Source organism: Mesitornis unicolor, unplaced genomic scaffold (genome assembly GCF_000695765.1).
Source record: "Mesitornis unicolor isolate BGI_N332 unplaced genomic scaffold, ASM69576v1 scaffold41446, whole genome shotgun sequence".
In the NCBI taxonomy this organism is placed as follows: Eukaryota; Metazoa; Chordata; class Aves; order Mesitornithiformes; family Mesitornithidae; genus Mesitornis; species Mesitornis unicolor.
In genome coordinates this window covers 1-17,207 of record NW_010189669.1, presented here as the reverse complement: position 1 = coordinate 17,207, position 17,207 = coordinate 1, and the positions used below count along the sequence as shown (strand labels likewise).

Sequence of the window (17,207 nt, the reverse complement as noted above, 5' to 3'; positions counted from 1 at the left end):
AAGACTTCACTTGGATACCTTTCTTGTCATCTCTGGCCATTAGACTGAAAGAAGGAAGTTTGGTGGATAGGTCGGGTTTCTTTCGTCCTTGTTCAGGATTCTTAGAAATGGATTATCTATATAAAGATTTTTCTTTAACATTATTGTAAGTTTGTAGACTTAAAACTTCCCACAGGAATATATTTTAATCTTTTAAAGGAAGTAGTACTGTAAGATAAGAGACTGGTAAGACAGGAATCCTGACAAACTAACTTTGGTTTCTCAGGCTTTAATTCAGCGCTTCACTGCCAACTTTTAAGTTTCCGTGGTTGTGGTCAGATTTCACTACATAATGAGCTTGCTGTAGCTAGTGGCTTAAAAATATGTTAAACAGGAAATTGTCAGAGGTTTGATTAAATAATGCATTTTTCATCACATTGGTACAGACAAAAGAAAAGTGACAACTGATAGACGTAAGACGACGACATTCCATGACACTCCAGTTATTTGAGTGCTTAAAATCTCTCAAAACTTCTTGTCAAGCATGCTGAGTGAACATTTATGTGACCCCGTTTCTTCCTCTCCTATAGGAAGAGGCTGACCCATCACTTCAGGCACTTGAATCCCGCCAGGAAGAGATTCTGAGACGCTTGTATGAACTGAAGAGCGCTGTCGATGGTCTCTCAAAGATGATACAAACCCCAGATGCTGACTTTGATGTAACCAATATCATTCAAACTGATGAGTGTTCTCCTTTGACAACAAATGGAGCAGATTTAGATTTGATGCTTGGGAAGGTAAGTTTAGTTGAGCACATGCATTGATAGATACTTTTTTTGCTCTCAGACTTCCACGATTTTGAGTGGCATTAAAACTTGGAACACTTGAACTCAATATACAAGTCTTATGTCCTTAGAAATAGCCTACAACTGCTATTTCATTCTGGGCATCCAGATTATAGATACAAATGTTTAAAAATACTAAATCTACTATCTGTTCTCATTTGGATAGAAGTCCAAGCAAGACTGGTTAATTTTGAACTTATGACAGTTGGTTTCTTGTTTGTTACTAACTGGAAATTCTGACTTTGGCTTCAGATTAGACTAGAATTTACCTCAGTAATGTTCTTGAATTATGAAGAAAGAAGATTTTAAAATGTTTAAACAAGCTTTAAATGTCCAAACTTGAATTATTTTAATATTAGAATTTCAGATGTATGCATGGCTATGTACACTTTGGTGTCACATGAAAACACCACTACTTCATAGTGTCATCTGGAATGTGTCTCAGCTGCTGAATGTTTTACTTTCCATGCAGGATTATGGTGGCCTGAAAGATATCGTAATCAATGCAAATCCTTCTCTACCTCCGCTGTCACTATTAGTACTACACAGTCTGCTTTGTGAACGCTATAAAATATTATCAGCTGTTCATACCCATTCATCGGTGAAAAGCGTGCCAGAAAACCTCTTGAAATGCTTTGGAGAGCAGATGAAGAAGCAGCCACGTCACAAGTATCAGCTGGGCTTTACTCTTATTTGGAAGGATGGTAAGAATGAATTTATCTTGTAGATCAGTATTTTACAGTAGGTGAGAAAATGAAACTTGTGTTCTAAAACCTTGACAACAGATGCTTTGGTGGCTTTGTGCCAACAAATGATGGATACATACTGCAGATAACATTTTTACTCTCTTATCGCTGTGAACAATGATGGGGACAGAGGAGGAAGATTCTCGTTTGGGGTTATTGCTATTAAACTACACGTGGCATTTACAGGGTTGGTTGTACCCACTGCATTTTTTTAATAGAAATCTTTTTCAGTTTCTACAAATAAGTTTACTAGAATAGAAATTAGTGGGAGATTGGGCTGAAGTTTACATCATAGAATTACCATTATATTTAACTTCTCTGCTATGTGATACTCACTTTTTTCTTTTTCTTTTCTTAATTTCAGTTCCAAAACCCCAGATGAAGTTTAGCATTCAAACAATGTGCCCTATTGAAGGAGAGGGGAACATCGCCAGATTTCTCTTTTCCCTGTTTGGCCAGAAGTACAATGCAGTTACTTCAACTCTGATTGATAGCTGGGTTGATACAGCCATCTTCCAGCTAAAAGAAGGCAGCAGTAAGGAAAAAGGAGCGGTCTTGCGCTCCATGAATGCTGCCCTGGGCAAGTCATCGTGGTTGGTGGGAAATGAACTCACTGTAGCAGACATTGTTGCATGGTGTGCACTTCAGCAGACAGGTAGTGCAAATGCCGCCCCAGCCAATGTGCAAAAATGGATGAAATCATGTGAGAACTTGGCACCTTTCAGCTCTGTTATGAAGCTACTGAAGTAAACCTGTATTCTTCACAATGGTGTAATTTTAATCGTACTCCAGTTCATGCCTGCTGTAGTGGTTTGAGTCCCTTCTGAGATGTATTCAAGTACTACAGTTAGACAGAATTCTAAAACCAATAAAAACATTACAGCTACCTTTTGGGTGTGACCTTCCTTTTTAGTAACTGATGCATAACATGCAAGTTTTTTTAACAATTATAAGGTATCTAAAGTAGTCCTATATCAATACAAGCTACACTTTTAATTTTTGCTTATATTTTCCCTGTAACCCAAACGCTTATTTACACAAGTTAAATTGTACTGAAGCTAAGTGTGACATGAATCCTTTTTGTTGACTGGAAACTTCTGAACTAAGACAAAAAGATTAATACCTTTAAAGAACAGACAGGAAAAATCAAAAGGCATTGAAATAGTTTTACGTAAACAAGAAATGTTTTGTATAATTTAGCATACAATAGAGGTTACTTCTTCCTATACTTAAACAGGAGAACCTAGTGTCATATGTTCATCTCGTTCTTCAGAAAGCAGTCTTATTCTCTCCCTCAGTTTCTCTATTTCTTCCTCTTGCTGTCTCACCTTCTGTTGCAGGTCAGAAATAACCTGAAAATGAGAGTTGGTTTACTTTAATAAGGATAAAGCCTTCTTAACCTATTTGAATGGTGTTTGCAATCCACTACAGACACACGCTGCAGCACCACAGCTATTCTGCATATTGGATACTACAACTTAATCTACAAACAAAAAAGTGTGGCAAGGAAAGGGAAGATTATAAAAAAGATTCTGCAGAGCTGATGAAAAGCTTCAAAAGCTTTTCTGACCTATAGAAATACCTCAAGCTATATGTAAAGCAACTGTCCAGTCTTCATAAAATTACATACACTTAGTGACTATTTATCTCATTTCACCAGAAAAATTAATACAGCAGGATAAACACTGTAAATGGGAAGGGGAGAAAAAGTCTCAATCACACAGTCTTCTTAAGTTTAAACAAATTTAAAAACCATAATAGGCAGGGAAACAGAGGACATTTTCTTTTTTTATTTCCTTATCCTATAAAGGTTGATGTTATTGGCATAACTTACATGTTCTGTGGTATGAAACAGCTCACTTTCACGAAGCTGAGCAGCAGTTGGTCTTTCTGTAGATCTCTGACTGGTGAGGAGCTTAACGTACTTGGCTTGAATAGGCCATTTTTTAGAGAAAGTATGAGGAATTTGGCCATTCCTTAAGTGTGTAAGAACTTTTGTTCTTTCCATTTCTGTTCCAAACGGTTGGAAGAGTTCTAGCAGGATAACACCCATGCTGTACATGTCTGACTGGTAACAGGGTGAAGAAAAAGTTCTGGGATAACTGCCATTTTTAATTATTCTAGATTCCTTTTTCTCATTAAAAAAATCACAGTATGAAAGAGTTCCACAATAGTTAAGTTTTATGATGATATGAAGAGTATCATGACACTACTAAAGGAACACAGATTCAATCTCTACAGATTCCACCAGATGATCTTAGAAACAGTTTTTGCATCAGTAGCAAACTAGAAGGCAAAGTTGAAATCCATGTCTCAACAAAAACATTAGGAGTAACAGTAGGATAAATATTTATGTATTTACCAAATATTATGTATTTACCTACTGAAAGGCTTGTTATTCCTATTGCCTATCATCATGTGTTAATAGGAAAAAACCAAACTACTCCCTACCTTGAAATCATAGTGAGATCCCTGCAACTGCTCTGGTGAAGCATAAAGGCAAGTCCCCACACCTGAAGTATGCGTCAATCCTTTAAAAAGGCAATTAGACTTACTCAGCTTAGTGTTACATTGTTACCATTTTACTTAAGAATTTAATATTTAATGGCTTTAATATTTAATAGTTGTAATATCATAGAAACTCCACTATGCTTTTTTCTCTTACCATTTATCCTTTCTGTCTTAAACCACTGGTGTGAATCATCCAAAATAAGGTCTTCGCAGGCTAATCCAAAGTCTCCTATTTTCACACGATGATCTGATCCATGTAGAAAGATATTTCTGGGCTGAAAAACAAGACAGTATAAAATCTCAAATACATCTATATAAAGAATTAATGACATTTCAGCTGTTTCGAAGTCTATAAAATCCAGTGTTTCACAGTTACAAAGATAATTATTTAACACTTTGTGTTAACAACATCATTTGGGGAGAAAGACCACATATGAAGGATCTAGAAAAAGAGGTAGAAAAAACAAAACAGGAAAAACAAAGATTTAATACAAAGACAAAGTACTTCCTCCCCCTGCAAAAACTGGAAAGTTTTCAGAACAGTAAACAGGAACAGGCAAGAACAGACAGCAAATTAGACCAACTGATGTGACAGGAAGGAGGACTAAAAATCATCTTTGGGCGAGACATAATGTAAAACAAAATATACTTTTCTATATGGTAAGCAGAGCTGCAACACACTACTTGGTTCAGGGAAACTGCTATGAAAAAAAAGTGATGAGATATTTGAGTAGAGAGCACTGACTGGAAAAACCAAAACAGTTTTATCCATATATTTTGGCTTTAGTACCACTAAGGAGAAGAAATGCTAGCATTACATATCTAGGAAAAAAAGAGATACTTAACAGATTAAATGTCATACAAAGTTCCTGGTTTTCCTTAGTCTACATGACAAGGTTTCTGAGCTTAGGTATATTTGGATGAGAAGTGAAAGCACTATTGCTTAGTACACGGGTTTTTTTCTCCTACTAGAAGTTAGCAGTAGCAAGGAAGCAAAGGCAACTTAAGGCTTTTTTTTTTCATTAGCATTTGCTGATTTTATGGTACATTTAAAATATGCACTGAATAATGTGGTTACTTCAAAGCTAGTCTAGAACCAGGCATCCTGCAACATACTCAATCAAGATCATGAAGGACTAACAACTACTCATGAGGCCTGCTCAGATAATAGGAAGGAAATAGCTGAACTTCCATTAAGCAGACATGAATAGTTTAACAAAGGATGGTCAACTATTTTAATTTCTTCAATGCAGCTCTAATTTAAAAGCTACAACGCTGCTGAACAAGTTGCTAGGCTTCTCATAGCCACTGCAGTTGAGAGATAATCAAGGATGCCTACCCGCTTGGACTTCTGTTCTCAGAATTTCAAATGCCAAAAGACTTTCTTATTATCACAGAAATTACTGTCTCTGCAAGATATCTGCAAAATCATAATAATAATATATGGTGAAGACTATGAGCACTGACTCAAAACCAGGCTCCCAGCAACTGCATGAAATTCTTCAGACAACTACCAGACCTTCAGACAACAAGGTCACGATGATGCTAAACTGGAAATCAAATTGAAACACAGTTGACCCTGAAATAGTCAGCTGAAAATTTAAAATTCACCCAGAATGAAGATTGTGGTGTTTTCAAGTAGTTTCAAGTTTCCACATGTGGAGTTTTAATAATCAAGATGATTTTTACATTAATTTCCTCATATAGCTACTGCATCAGATGCAGAGAACCTCTGTAGGAAAAGCAGAGCAGGAAAATACACATTCACTTCCTTGGTATTCGATTCTATCAGTTTAAGGGGCTGGGGGGAAGCAAGATACATCTCCCTGTGCTTCACATTTAAGCCAGCCAGTAAGTAAAAACTATTCTTATGATTACAGTTCCAAAAAAACTTCACAGGAACACATGCTTTTATATAAGGGTATCCTATTCTAATAATTCAAAGTGGTGCTATTTTTTTAAGTCTGCTTTCTGTTACTTTTAATAGGAATGAAACTAAAACACTTCATTCAGTCACTAATATCACATACAGTTTCAGTCCTTTAGAGAAGACTGCAACGATTTTGAAAGACAGCAATTACTTCCAACTCAGGGAATTTTTTTAAAGCAAGTAACTATAAGTAGAACATATTTTCAAAAGCTGATACACTGTTGGCAGACTGAGGTGTAGTCAAGTGGCTTTGCTTTAACAGATTTTTTTTTTTTTAGGCCCCACCCTGGTTAAGGAAAGACCAAGACAAAACAAAACCAATCTGACCATCCCTGTTTCGGACAAGGAAATGGCTTCACAAAGGTTAAGATGTTTCCAGAGCTTAATCATAATCCACTTGTAAGTCAATGTAATTGAATACTATGCTTATAGTAAAGAAAGTATGGTACCAGTATAGAGGAGACTATGTATTTTTTCACATGTAACAGCTAAATTCTTAAGAGCTCAAGTAATCTCAAATATAACTGTGAAGTTGCTTTCATTCTCCCATAATGTAAGTTACCTTTTTTTTTTCTTTAACCACAAGGAATAATTCAATGAACTTACTTTAATGTCTCGATGCATCACTCCCATACTGTGGATATAGCACACTCCTTCTACTAACTCTTGAAAAATTTTCATTGTCCAGCAGACATCCACAAGATGGTATGGACCTTAAAGCAATTTAAAATCTAAATTATTACAGCTAATTCTAGTCAGTAATCTAAGTTTATGGTGGCATGTCTGGTTAAATTTTGTTTATTTATAATGTGGATGAAAATTTTAACAGCACAAGCATATTTTAAAAATGGAATTTCCCATGTTTCTCCTAAGAGAGTATTTTTGAAACAGCAAAAAGTCACTAACATCAAAATTCCAAAAAGGAAAGTTCAAGGGACATGAGCGTATGTCTGCCTGAAAACATTCCTCCAAACCTCATCTGTTAGTTATCTGATTAGAAATTTAAGCCTTTATGTCCATCTAAGTACTGAATTAGAATGAAAAATACAGTTCCAGATAAAATCATACTAATTTATGTAATTACATGTTTTCTGCATCAACTTGCACCCTTCCTTTTTGGATCCTAATCCTTCTGCTGTTGTGCTACTCTCTGAAATTCCCAAATCTCCTCTGGCTGTAGCTGTTCAAAATGAACTTACTATCTACACTGTCTTCTCAATCTAATGATCCAGATCTAACATATCTGTTGCCACTCTGAACACTCACCATTCACTCCTACTTGGGTTTCTGTTTCTTAATGTTTAAACTATGAAAGCATTCACCTTTCCTCTCCTGTCGCCTGTGAAAATGCATGAAAAGAGCATTTTGCAAGGTCAAGCACCCTAGTAATTTTGTCATTCCCTGACCAGTAATGTCATCTTTTAGCTTATGAAAGCTAAAAAGACTGTGATTGCAGGAGAGATCAGTGGAAGTCAGCTGATGGTTTGCTGGTAAACCTTACTCCATGACTAAAGAGAACAACAAATTTATCTTTAGAGTGATTAAAACCAAGATTAATCATTAATCATACAGTTTATGTCTTACAATCTATTAAACATACGCTTTTTCTAATACAGCCACCCCAGTGAAAGGAACATGTCTCTAATGCTTTAAAAGCTTTAAGAGCATTAAACTTATTCTTTCAAATGTCAACAATTATTGAAGACAGCTTGGTATCAGAGTGTGAAAACTACTCTGACCATTCAAGCTAAGTAAATGTTAGATTCTTTAGACCAATGACAAATTAGCCTGTGTTTTCATTCTTAAAAACAAACTTAAGAATCTTAAAGCTTTTAAGTATGTTGTAACCTGTCTGGAACAAAAGAAATATTTATATTTTCCACAATAGACAGGCCTGTGAAGAGCTCTATTTTGTTGCAGCAAGACTGCAAAATTTCATTATTTTAACAGCTTACTGAGAAAAAGCAGATTCCGTCACTAAAAAAACTCTACTCCAAATTAATAGTATTGCCAAGGCACAGATCCCTCCAGGTAACTGCTATGCCTCAGGCATACATTCATTCTTTTTTGAAGTGCTGTCTAAAATTTATGAATTTAAATCTCTTTTACAAACATCTATCATACAAAGATTCAATACTAGTCACTATTTGATTAAGTGAATAAAAACTAATGAAAAAGATCTGCAAAAGCAGGCAAATGGACTTCCAATTAGGAAAAAATATATTTGCTTTATAATAAATACATAAATTTTTAAGACAGTGATGAATCTTACTGAAAGTTTCTTCTGTTCTCTCAATGCATCTTTTATTACGGTCAAAAATCCAGTCCCACAAGGATATTTCACACAGTTGCATTTGTATATGAAGCATCAAATGATACTGCACCTAATAAAAAAATAATGGCCTATAATTTTGGCACTGTAATATGAAGAGTATTTCCTTATTTTCTTTAAAGCTCATAAAAACAAAATGTTTCTTAAACTAAAAAAAATATACCAAAATGACATAAAATACAGTATTACTAATATACTGCATTCAAGAAGCAGATGCTTAATATTCAAAGCAGAGTTTAAAGACGTACTAAACAGACATTCATTCTGGCTTAAGAAAATAGTGTAAATTAATATGAAATAGGAAGAAAACCCAACTTATTGATACGGAATTTTATTACTTATTAACATGAACACGTAACTTCATACTCAGTTTCTGACAATGTTCTGGTTGAATTGATAACCTGGACAACTCGAGCAAACACCTTTAAAATCTTGGATTTCTTCCAAGAGAGAACTCCAAATGACAGCAAAAGCTTGAAGCATTCCAGAGCTGGCTATGTTAAACAAAACATTTCAGTGGTATGAATGCCAACAGTTTTAGAAGCATAGATAGGCTGAGTGGCGATTCCCTGCCCAAACCTGCTTCCCTCTTTCACATGTAATCCCCTACACAGCATAGGCACCACATTACATACCTGGACACTTTCATCAATAATATCTGAGTTAGCCATTATTACTGAATGCTGAAGATTTTCAAGTTTGATGGTTTTGGTTTATGCAGTAGTACTTTCCATTCATGTAGGTACTTTGAAAGGACCCAAGATAAACCAACACATGGAAACTTCCTTGTATACTGAATTTTGCCAGTTCCTCTGGTCAGCTTCCATGTAAAGCTGTTATCCACTTAAGTAAAAACTGTCTGTATTTTTGGCTCGAATTGGAGTAATTTTTTAAAAATTTATCATTATAAATCATTCCTCTGTCTACCAAACTCTATTTTACAAACATAATTAAATTAGGCATCAGTTAAGTGTATTTAAAGAGAACTGTATTTACCTCAAACTCTCCACAGAGTGCTACATCATTCTTGGAGCATTCTTCAGTCCAGGACTTACTTCCAGTACTAGCATCTTGCTCCAGACTAGAATCAGGTCCTTGGGCTGAATGATTTTTCACAGCAGTTGATCTACTGCTAAGACTACTCACAGAGTCTTCTTGTAATTCTATGGATAATTCATATACTCCTGTTTTCATACTCTCTTTACTATTGCCGTTTGTAAAATCATTCCTGATATCCATATTCTGCACTAATTTGCTATCTAGATTCCTAAGACTAGTACTGTCACAGGACCTCTTTTCTTCTGAAGTAAGGTCAGCAAAAATAATCGAGCTACCACTTTCCACACTCTGAATGCGACAGTGATCACTGAAAATAATAAAATAAGGGAGAGAAATCAAAATACGTTTCATACCATAGGTTTGTGATACACTGTTATGAAAACTTTTTTTCTTTCCCCCCAATTGCAAAATGCATTCCAGAGTAAGAGTTCGGCTGGTTCCCCATATAAAACTTTTGGATTACATAATTGGCAGTGTATTTTAATACCTTCCCCCAGCTGGGATTCCCAACAGCTGACCCAGACAGCTCACACATACAGTCCTAGGTCACAGCATTCACTGAACAGAAGTACATTGCATCTCCATTCCTTTAAACTTTGGAAGTTACACTGTATTTCTCATACGACTCCATCCCCTTATTGAAAGGGCTAATCAACACTTCTGAGAAACAGAAGGCCCCATCACCCTAATAAGACACCACAGCACTAATTGGTGTTGCTGACTGGCACAGAACTTTAAAGTAAACTTGAAGCCCAGTACTGCATTCAGGTTCTCAGATACTGAGAGATCCACAGAAGGTAGATCCACAGAAGGTAGAACTAGCCAGTAATATTCTTCAGCTTACGCAACAAGAGACATAATTACAAGGATAATTAAGACTTTTTTTTGGTTATAATTTGGATGCAAAAAGCACTTGTGCAATATATCCTGAATTCTGTACTCTTTTAACATTACTTAAAAAAAAGCAGCCTTATGTTAAAGCCAAATAAATGTTATAATTGAGATTTATAATACTTACTTGCCACTTTCTGGTTCCAAAGATAATGGCTGCAACTCCATTATTGTTTTATCTATTGGATGAAAGATAAATATTGTATTTTACAAAACAAGCCATGCATATATTTACTATAAATTAACATTTAAGCTACATCTTACTGAATTTAATTTCATTACCTGTAAATAAATTTTTCTCTATTTCTGCTACTGCAAAATGTTTCTTAGTCTACTAAGAAGCAATCCTAATATTAGGTATTTAATAATAATGTATTTTTCATTTTTCTTTAATTGAAAATAAAATACATATTGTACAGGTTTACTGAAAGGGTTGTACTGGGCTCTCTTACACATTCGCCTAGATTTCACCTTTAAGAAGTTAGCCTGTACAAAATTAGGGCTTATAATGATAACACACAGTTAAAGAAGCAACTCTGCAAGGCACCATCCCTTGCATCACCCTGCTGCTTTGAAGACACCTGATATTTTGGAAATAATATTCAATAAAATTGTCTATTTATGCGAAAAAGCAGTTTGTTTTAGCACACAGAAGCAACGTGAAACACTGATCTTGTAAGCCAAGGAAGATCATTAAGTAGGACAGTACATCCCTATAGATCTAGTCACGTACTTACATCATCACTATTACAAACTTGTGAAGTACTCCTAGCACTAAAAAGCTGCATCATTCAAGATTCTCAGTGTGATTGGTTGAAGTGTCTTCTCTGTTTTACTGTACTATCAACTTCCTATGCTTTTTCTTTTGTGCTTATAGCCGAGTGGGCGTCAAGTCACTGACTTGGAAAGCAGTAAAGTCATACAGAGCATAAGCAAACCTCCCACTAAGAAAGGATCAAAAGATTTCACTGCTAAAGCCATTCCAGAAAAGGACAGGAAAGAAAAGGACCAAGGCATTAGGGTTACAAGGGGACCAAAGGACAAAGTGTAGGAAACTGAAGAGGAAAAAAATTGGTCAGGGGAAAAAAGTGTGAAATAAATAAGATAAATTCTCAACTGTTACAGACAGTGGCTGATACCCAAAAAACCAGATTGCTCTGCTGCTGCTAAACTAAGAAACACAATTCCTCAAATGTATAAACCCTCCTGTGGAATACCAAAGAAGAGGGATTTTTTTTTTTTTGCCATTGAGGTATTTATCTCCAAGTTCCTTCAGTTTTTCTGAAGTCTTTTCCAGATAGGAAGAGAAGCATGGTGGGAAATTTATCCTAGTTTTGCTACAGCTCTGAGATTTCAAAACATGGCAGCAAATTTGTGGTTTTTTTCCCCCTATTCATCACTTTCCACCCCAATATCTGAAGTGGCTCATTCCCAGTATTCATTCTTCTCCTTGTCAACTCACTACTTTTTGTGTTAAAAGGTTTGCACTGCATCCCACTGCACTTCACAAAACTTTGAAAACTTTCTCATATATAACCAGAAGTGAAACTAAGACTTTCACAGGTCCAAATTCATCACTAAGTAATAGGTAAGTCATTAGGCAAGAGACTGAAGTGCAGACAGGGACATGAAGACCTGGTGGTCACCTGTAGTTTGCTTTATCTTGTTTATTTTAAGGACATGAAAAAAATAGTTATTTTATGAGAGAAGTACTACTTTCCTGCAAATAACAGTACAGAAGTTATAAGCAGGATGCAAGCAAGAATTACAGAGCATGATGTACTTTCCTTTAGGGTGTAATGTTTGAACATATTCCATCCAAGCTGTGTGATAGCCTACAATATTAGGATGCTGCAGCCCAGCCAGAACTTTAACTTCTCGTAGCACCTAAAAAGACCAAAAAGAAACAGTATGACTGTCCTTTATACTGAGTGCTTAGTAAACCCAAAGGAAAACAAAAAAAAACAGTTTCTGAGAGAGATAGAACATATAAAATTATTACAGTAATGAAGAAAATTTAGGAGCTTTAACACAAATTATGATTTTCACAGTTGCAGAGATTATCAAATTCAAGTTAATAATATGCTTCTTTTAATGGACGTAAATATCTCTCATTTAATTTTTTCCTCCTAGGTATTGACAGGGTCAAATCTTTAGAAATTTTAAAATGCGTAAAAAAAGTTATTAACTTTGTGATGTTCTGGGAAACATTAACTGCATTACTAAATCAAATCAAAATCAACTAGAGCAGACAGGAAGTTAAAAGAGACATGAAACATAGGAAATGGAATACCTTCATGCAATCTCTTCTTGTAGCCTTCTTAATGTTAATTTTTTTAATAGCATAGAACTGACCATCTAACTTGTTTCTGACCTGAAAGTAATTGCAATAGGACAAGATTAGATGTTAATGTGTTTTGATCAATGAATTGTTAAATCCTTTACAACCAACTATTTTCCAAAAATTAATTTCTGCAGTCCATTCAGATAATCTTGTACCCTTATCAGAGAATGAAACTTGGATTAGGACCCAGCTACCTAAGGATATTCTACTTCTGCCTTCTTTCAGGACTGCAAACATGTAATCCAACCTTTGTGAAATATACAGCTTTACAGCTACCTTTCCATCAATAAAAAAAAATGCTGATAGGTCCTGATAACTGCCTAAACAGCTTCTCTTTAAAACTGTGAGACCACATCTGTCATTTACATATGGCACATACCATGCGCGGAACCTTGGGCTGGCCTTACATTGCAAGTATTTAATACAATTCAACACTGGGTTGGACAGTTAACATTCATATTAAGGTTGCTTTTTTTCAAGCAGCCACAACTAGAACATTGCGGTGTGTAGACTAATCAGTTTCTGTAGCTATGTTAAGCCGAATATATCACAATACTTCACAAAAGAAATAACGAGTTTTCATTCACTTTAAAAGGGTCAAAGCAAAGGGTACAAAGTAAAACATATGATATATCCTGCTTCCAACAAACAGAAAACAGGAACTGTAAGCATCCTTTGAAATGAAATGCCAACATCTTTCACATGTGTGGGATTTTACCTGTTCTATTGGAAAGTATTTTTTGTGTTCTATTAGAAAAATAAACAAAATCGCCAAATCAGTAACTCTAAATGTCATAGAAAAACTAGATAAAACTGATCAGTTATAAACAGAACGTAAAGAATACCTTGTATACTTTACCATATCCACCTCTTCCTAGCTTTGCAACCTCATCAAATTCATTCAAGTATCGTGAAGTCTGTGCTTCAAAGAGAACTTCTTTTTCCCTAATCAAAAAAGTTAGGCTGCATTAAACTTAATTGCAACTTATAAGTAAGGTATTATATAGGCTACAGGTGTACACAATCTAGAAACACTATTTACATTATGAAAAGAAGATACGGACATCAACACAGCGAATACTGAAAACCAGCTGACTGCTACAGCATGTGCTACAAATCCACCCAGTGTATTAACAGAATTATTAAGATTTCTTAAAGGCATAAGCCTGATAAATCTTATTTTCCTGAATGGTGGTACTAACCATGAGAGTTGTACCAAGGGAATTTTTACCAAATAATTTTGACAGGAGAATGGAGAATGGAGAAATGGAATGGAGAAATGGATGGAGAAATTTTCACTTTTACTCTTATGTTTCAGAGCAGTATAGGAAATGCAGTACTAATTAAATTCAGTAGAGCACAGAACTTTAGGGAGGGAGTTAATTTAATATTTCTAAATGCTTTGAATACATACCCAATTGCATGAGAATCTCCATTATCAAGTTCCTATGAAACAACAAAATCCAACATAAGAATATCCCATACAGAATAACAGGTCTACTACACCATCAGCATGGACAGCTTAATCAAAGTAGAAACTACAACTACATTCTTAGAAGAAAATGGGGTTACTAATAGCCACTCACATTTTGCAGAGAGCTTCAGCAAATTGAAGTATTATTATCCCACCAGTAATCTGCTAACATCTCTCTGCTGGAGAGATTACTGCCCTTTTAGAGTTCTGCTAGCAAACAGGATAAAAACGAGGGCTCTAAAATGTGCTTAAGACAAAATTAACTAGCTTAGTTCAAGCAGTGAGATAAGCAAACTGGTCTGATTCAGTCTGAAGCACATTATAGGGTATACAAATTATGCCCTTCGCTAATATAAATACGAGGGTGTTAACATAACTAGAACTGTTAAAAGTTGAAAATGGATGTCTGTCCTTACCTGTGTTTACAGAGATTTCTAAACTTCATTATTATTACAAAATATTGCTGGTTTCAAAAGCTTTGATTTGCACAAACAGAACCAGAACACACAATCCCTAACAGCTAAAGTAGAACGGCAGTACTACTTCGTATAATTATTAAAAAGACCCAACCCAATATTAGAAGAACCTCCAAACAAAAACTTATTTGGACGCAATGATATGTTAATTCCTTAATGCAGACGATGCCAGAGAAATTTAACAAAGCTTACCCCATTAAGTATTTGTTGATTAGCTGCTTTCATTAGTTCAGTAATGGCTCTATTATGCTGCAGTCTTACAGTACTAAATTCATCACAGAAGGCAAAGGGGGAGAGCAACCCTGTTCTTGTGAAAGCCTGACGAAGTACTGTACAAAGGAACAGAGAAAGATCACATTAAATAAAGCCTGACAATAAATAAAGCCTGTTGTTTTTTAAATGAGAAACTGTATTTGAAAAATAGTGCATCTGAAAAACTGAACAGTCACTACTACCCTAATGGTGTTTCCCATACTCTTAGCAATAAAAACTAATTAAATCCAAACTAGAGCTGCTCTGTGGGAATCCTTTTGCATAACACAATTATTCACCATGCCCTTCATGGTCACGACTGCATCTCCTCTTTGTCCTTATCTCAGCAGATGAATTATACAAACATCCACCCATTCACTTAGTTGCTACTCTTGGACTAATTTTAATCAGTGAAAAGATACATTCAAACCATGTTTACAATTACAAGGACATGTTTATAATAAAAACTGGTAACATCAAGATTTGCACACATACTCATAGTAAATAACTAAGTCACTCTCTCACTCTGCCCCAAGCACATCTTTCTCAGTTGGAGTAGAACAGCGCCATAGCAGACAAAAACCTAACAAATACTAGAGATGGGTGCAACTGTGAAGATGCTATGAAAACTACTTAAAAGTTTTAGGAGTTCCAAAGTCTTAAACTTGCTCATAAGATGTTTTTTAAGATGTGTATCAAAAGTCAGCCTATCACTTTTTTTTGAAAGGAGATAAAATTTATTGAAAGCGAATCTATAAGAAATCGTGAATTTAGTTACAGAAGTCTTATGGACACGGTTACACACACAGAAAAGTGTGAAAAGCCCACTCATACCAACATACCAGCCAAATTCACAAAACAGATACAATTACTGCAATATGTATTTCTTTTATTCTTCAGGCTTGTTCCACTTGAGACAGTGGTTTAAACTATACCAATGGAGGTCCATCATTGTCCATAAAACACTGGGAAGCCAAGAAGCTACACACTCTGGGAGATACCCAGGTGGTTTGGTTTCTTTTTGTTCCTCTCCTAAATGCAGAATATTTGGTTGAGTTTTCTTCCCCCGATATTTTTTTGTTTTGACAGAGATAATAGTAAGACCCAGGGCCAAACATCTGCATCAGACTTCAAGAACAAAAAAATGACAGTTGTCTGCACTTTTGTTACTGGATGCTATAAATGGCTTCAATTTCACATATGTGCAATACACTAGATTTTAATATTTACAATCATCTGTAGTAAGGAGAAAAACTTTGGAGATTGATTCTCCAATGCATTAAGTATGTGCTTAAATGAACAAAATATCTAAAATAAGTCACATACCAAAAAGACAGATTTCAAAAGAAACACTTCACAACTAAAAATGCAAGCACTCTGAATTGTATAAAAACTTTACAGGAAAATAAAGGACTTACAAAGGTATTTATTTTGATTTTTCACAGACTATAATTTTGAAATATTTAGTGAAGACTACACGATATTTCTTAATAAATAATTTTATTAAATTCCTCTTCTATCTGTGTTTTTAGATCAGATTTAAGTTAAATAATTTACCCTGCTACTCTTCTCATGATGCAACTCACGTGATTTAGCTGGAACAGAACTATCTGATCCTTCCATCTACACCACCACTCTGTTACTGTTTTCAAAAATAAGACAGGTCCTCATTCCCCAGTAGGTCCATTAGGGCATTTATCCTCTTCTCTGAATTACTCTTGTCCCAGTGCGGTAAGAACTGCAGCTTTGTGCTGATACTACACTGTAATTCTGCACAGAAGAATCTGGTATGTATTGCAGTAAGGCAGTTTACTAACTTCGGAACAAACACCTCGAATGAACGGGGTTGTGAGTGTACATGTGACAGAGATGCTCCAGCAGCGACACAAGCAGCAGCTGGTTTTGGATGGTCGAAGTAAAATTCACAAACTTTTGTGACCCGTTTGCAACTCGAAGCTCTGCTGGCACATCCGACTCTGGAAAAGGACAGTCAGACAAATGAATTTAAGTCTCAGCATATGCCTATTTACCAAAATATCAAAACCACATGTGAACCCATACAGCTTCCACACAACCCCTGGCTCACAGAACGGCACCGTACGAGCTGCCACTGAGCGAGATGCTTAAGACAGTAATTAGGAACTTAATTATAATTCATTTTTTTAAGTGCATATACAAAGATGCTAACCGGAGAGGCCGAGGCTCTCCCCGAGGGAGGGCGAACTCCCACAGCGGCCGCCGGGCAGGGCGCGCTGCCAAGGGCCTGCCCGTTCTTGCATCACCCCCCACCGGGGGCCGCTGCCTCAAAGCGACGGGGAAGGCAGGGAACGATGATGGCGGCGGCTCTACCCTCCTTCCCACCCTACCA

At 35.8% G+C, this 17,207-nt stretch overlaps 2 protein-coding genes across 2 annotated transcripts; one reads left to right on the top strand and one right to left on the bottom strand.

Moving 5' to 3' along the window:
• The first annotated feature begins 534 nt into the window (after positions 1-534).
• AIMP2 (aminoacyl tRNA synthetase complex-interacting multifunctional protein 2) lies at positions 535-2,456 on the top strand. The gene is made up of 3 exons (XM_010186150.1): positions 535-776; positions 1,297-1,528; positions 1,935-2,456. Exons 1-3 carry the CDS (start codon positions 669-671, stop codon positions 2,318-2,320), a joined length of 726 nt encoding a protein of 241 aa, XP_010184452.1. The 5' UTR covers positions 535-668; the 3' UTR covers positions 2,321-2,456.
• A 260-nt stretch (positions 2,457-2,716) lies between these two features.
• On the bottom strand, positions 2,717-17,118 carry EIF2AK1 (eukaryotic translation initiation factor 2-alpha kinase 1). Its single transcript, XM_010186151.1, has 15 exons — positions 17,028-17,118; positions 16,657-16,815; positions 14,780-14,916; positions 14,052-14,083; positions 13,483-13,582; positions 12,587-12,667; positions 12,083-12,180; positions 10,421-10,474; positions 9,340-9,709; positions 8,284-8,395; positions 6,618-6,724; positions 4,236-4,356; positions 4,022-4,101; positions 3,405-3,638; positions 2,717-2,922 (listed from the first exon to the last, which is right to left on the bottom strand). The coding sequence occupies exons 1-15, from the start codon at positions 17,116-17,118 to the stop codon at positions 2,800-2,802; spliced, it is 1,899 nt and encodes a 632-aa protein (XP_010184453.1). The 3' UTR covers positions 2,717-2,799.
• Positions 17,119-17,207: the final 89 nt, after the last annotated feature.

Coding starts and splice junctions, on each gene's coding strand:
- AIMP2 (XM_010186150.1), top strand. CDS start 669: ATGATACAAACCCCAGATGCTGACTTTGATGTAACCAATATCATTCAA. Junction 777..1,296: donor TAGATTTGATGCTTGGGAAG/GTAAGTTTAGTT, acceptor CTTTCCATGCAG/GATTATGGTGGCCTGAAAGA. Junction 1,529..1,934: donor TACTCTTATTTGGAAGGATG/GTAAGAATGAAT, acceptor TCTTAATTTCAG/TTCCAAAACCCCAGATGAAG.
- EIF2AK1 (XM_010186151.1), bottom strand. CDS start 17,118: ATGCAAGAACGGGCAGGCCCTTGGCAGCGCGCCCTGCCCGGCGGCCGC. Junction 12,668..13,482: donor GATATGGTAAAGTATACAAG/GTATTCTTTACG, acceptor AATTACTTTCAG/GTCAGAAACAAGTTAGATGG. Junction 12,181..12,586: donor CAAGAAGAGATTGCATGAAG/GTATTCCATTTC, acceptor TGGTCTTTTTAG/GTGCTACGAGAAGTTAAAGT.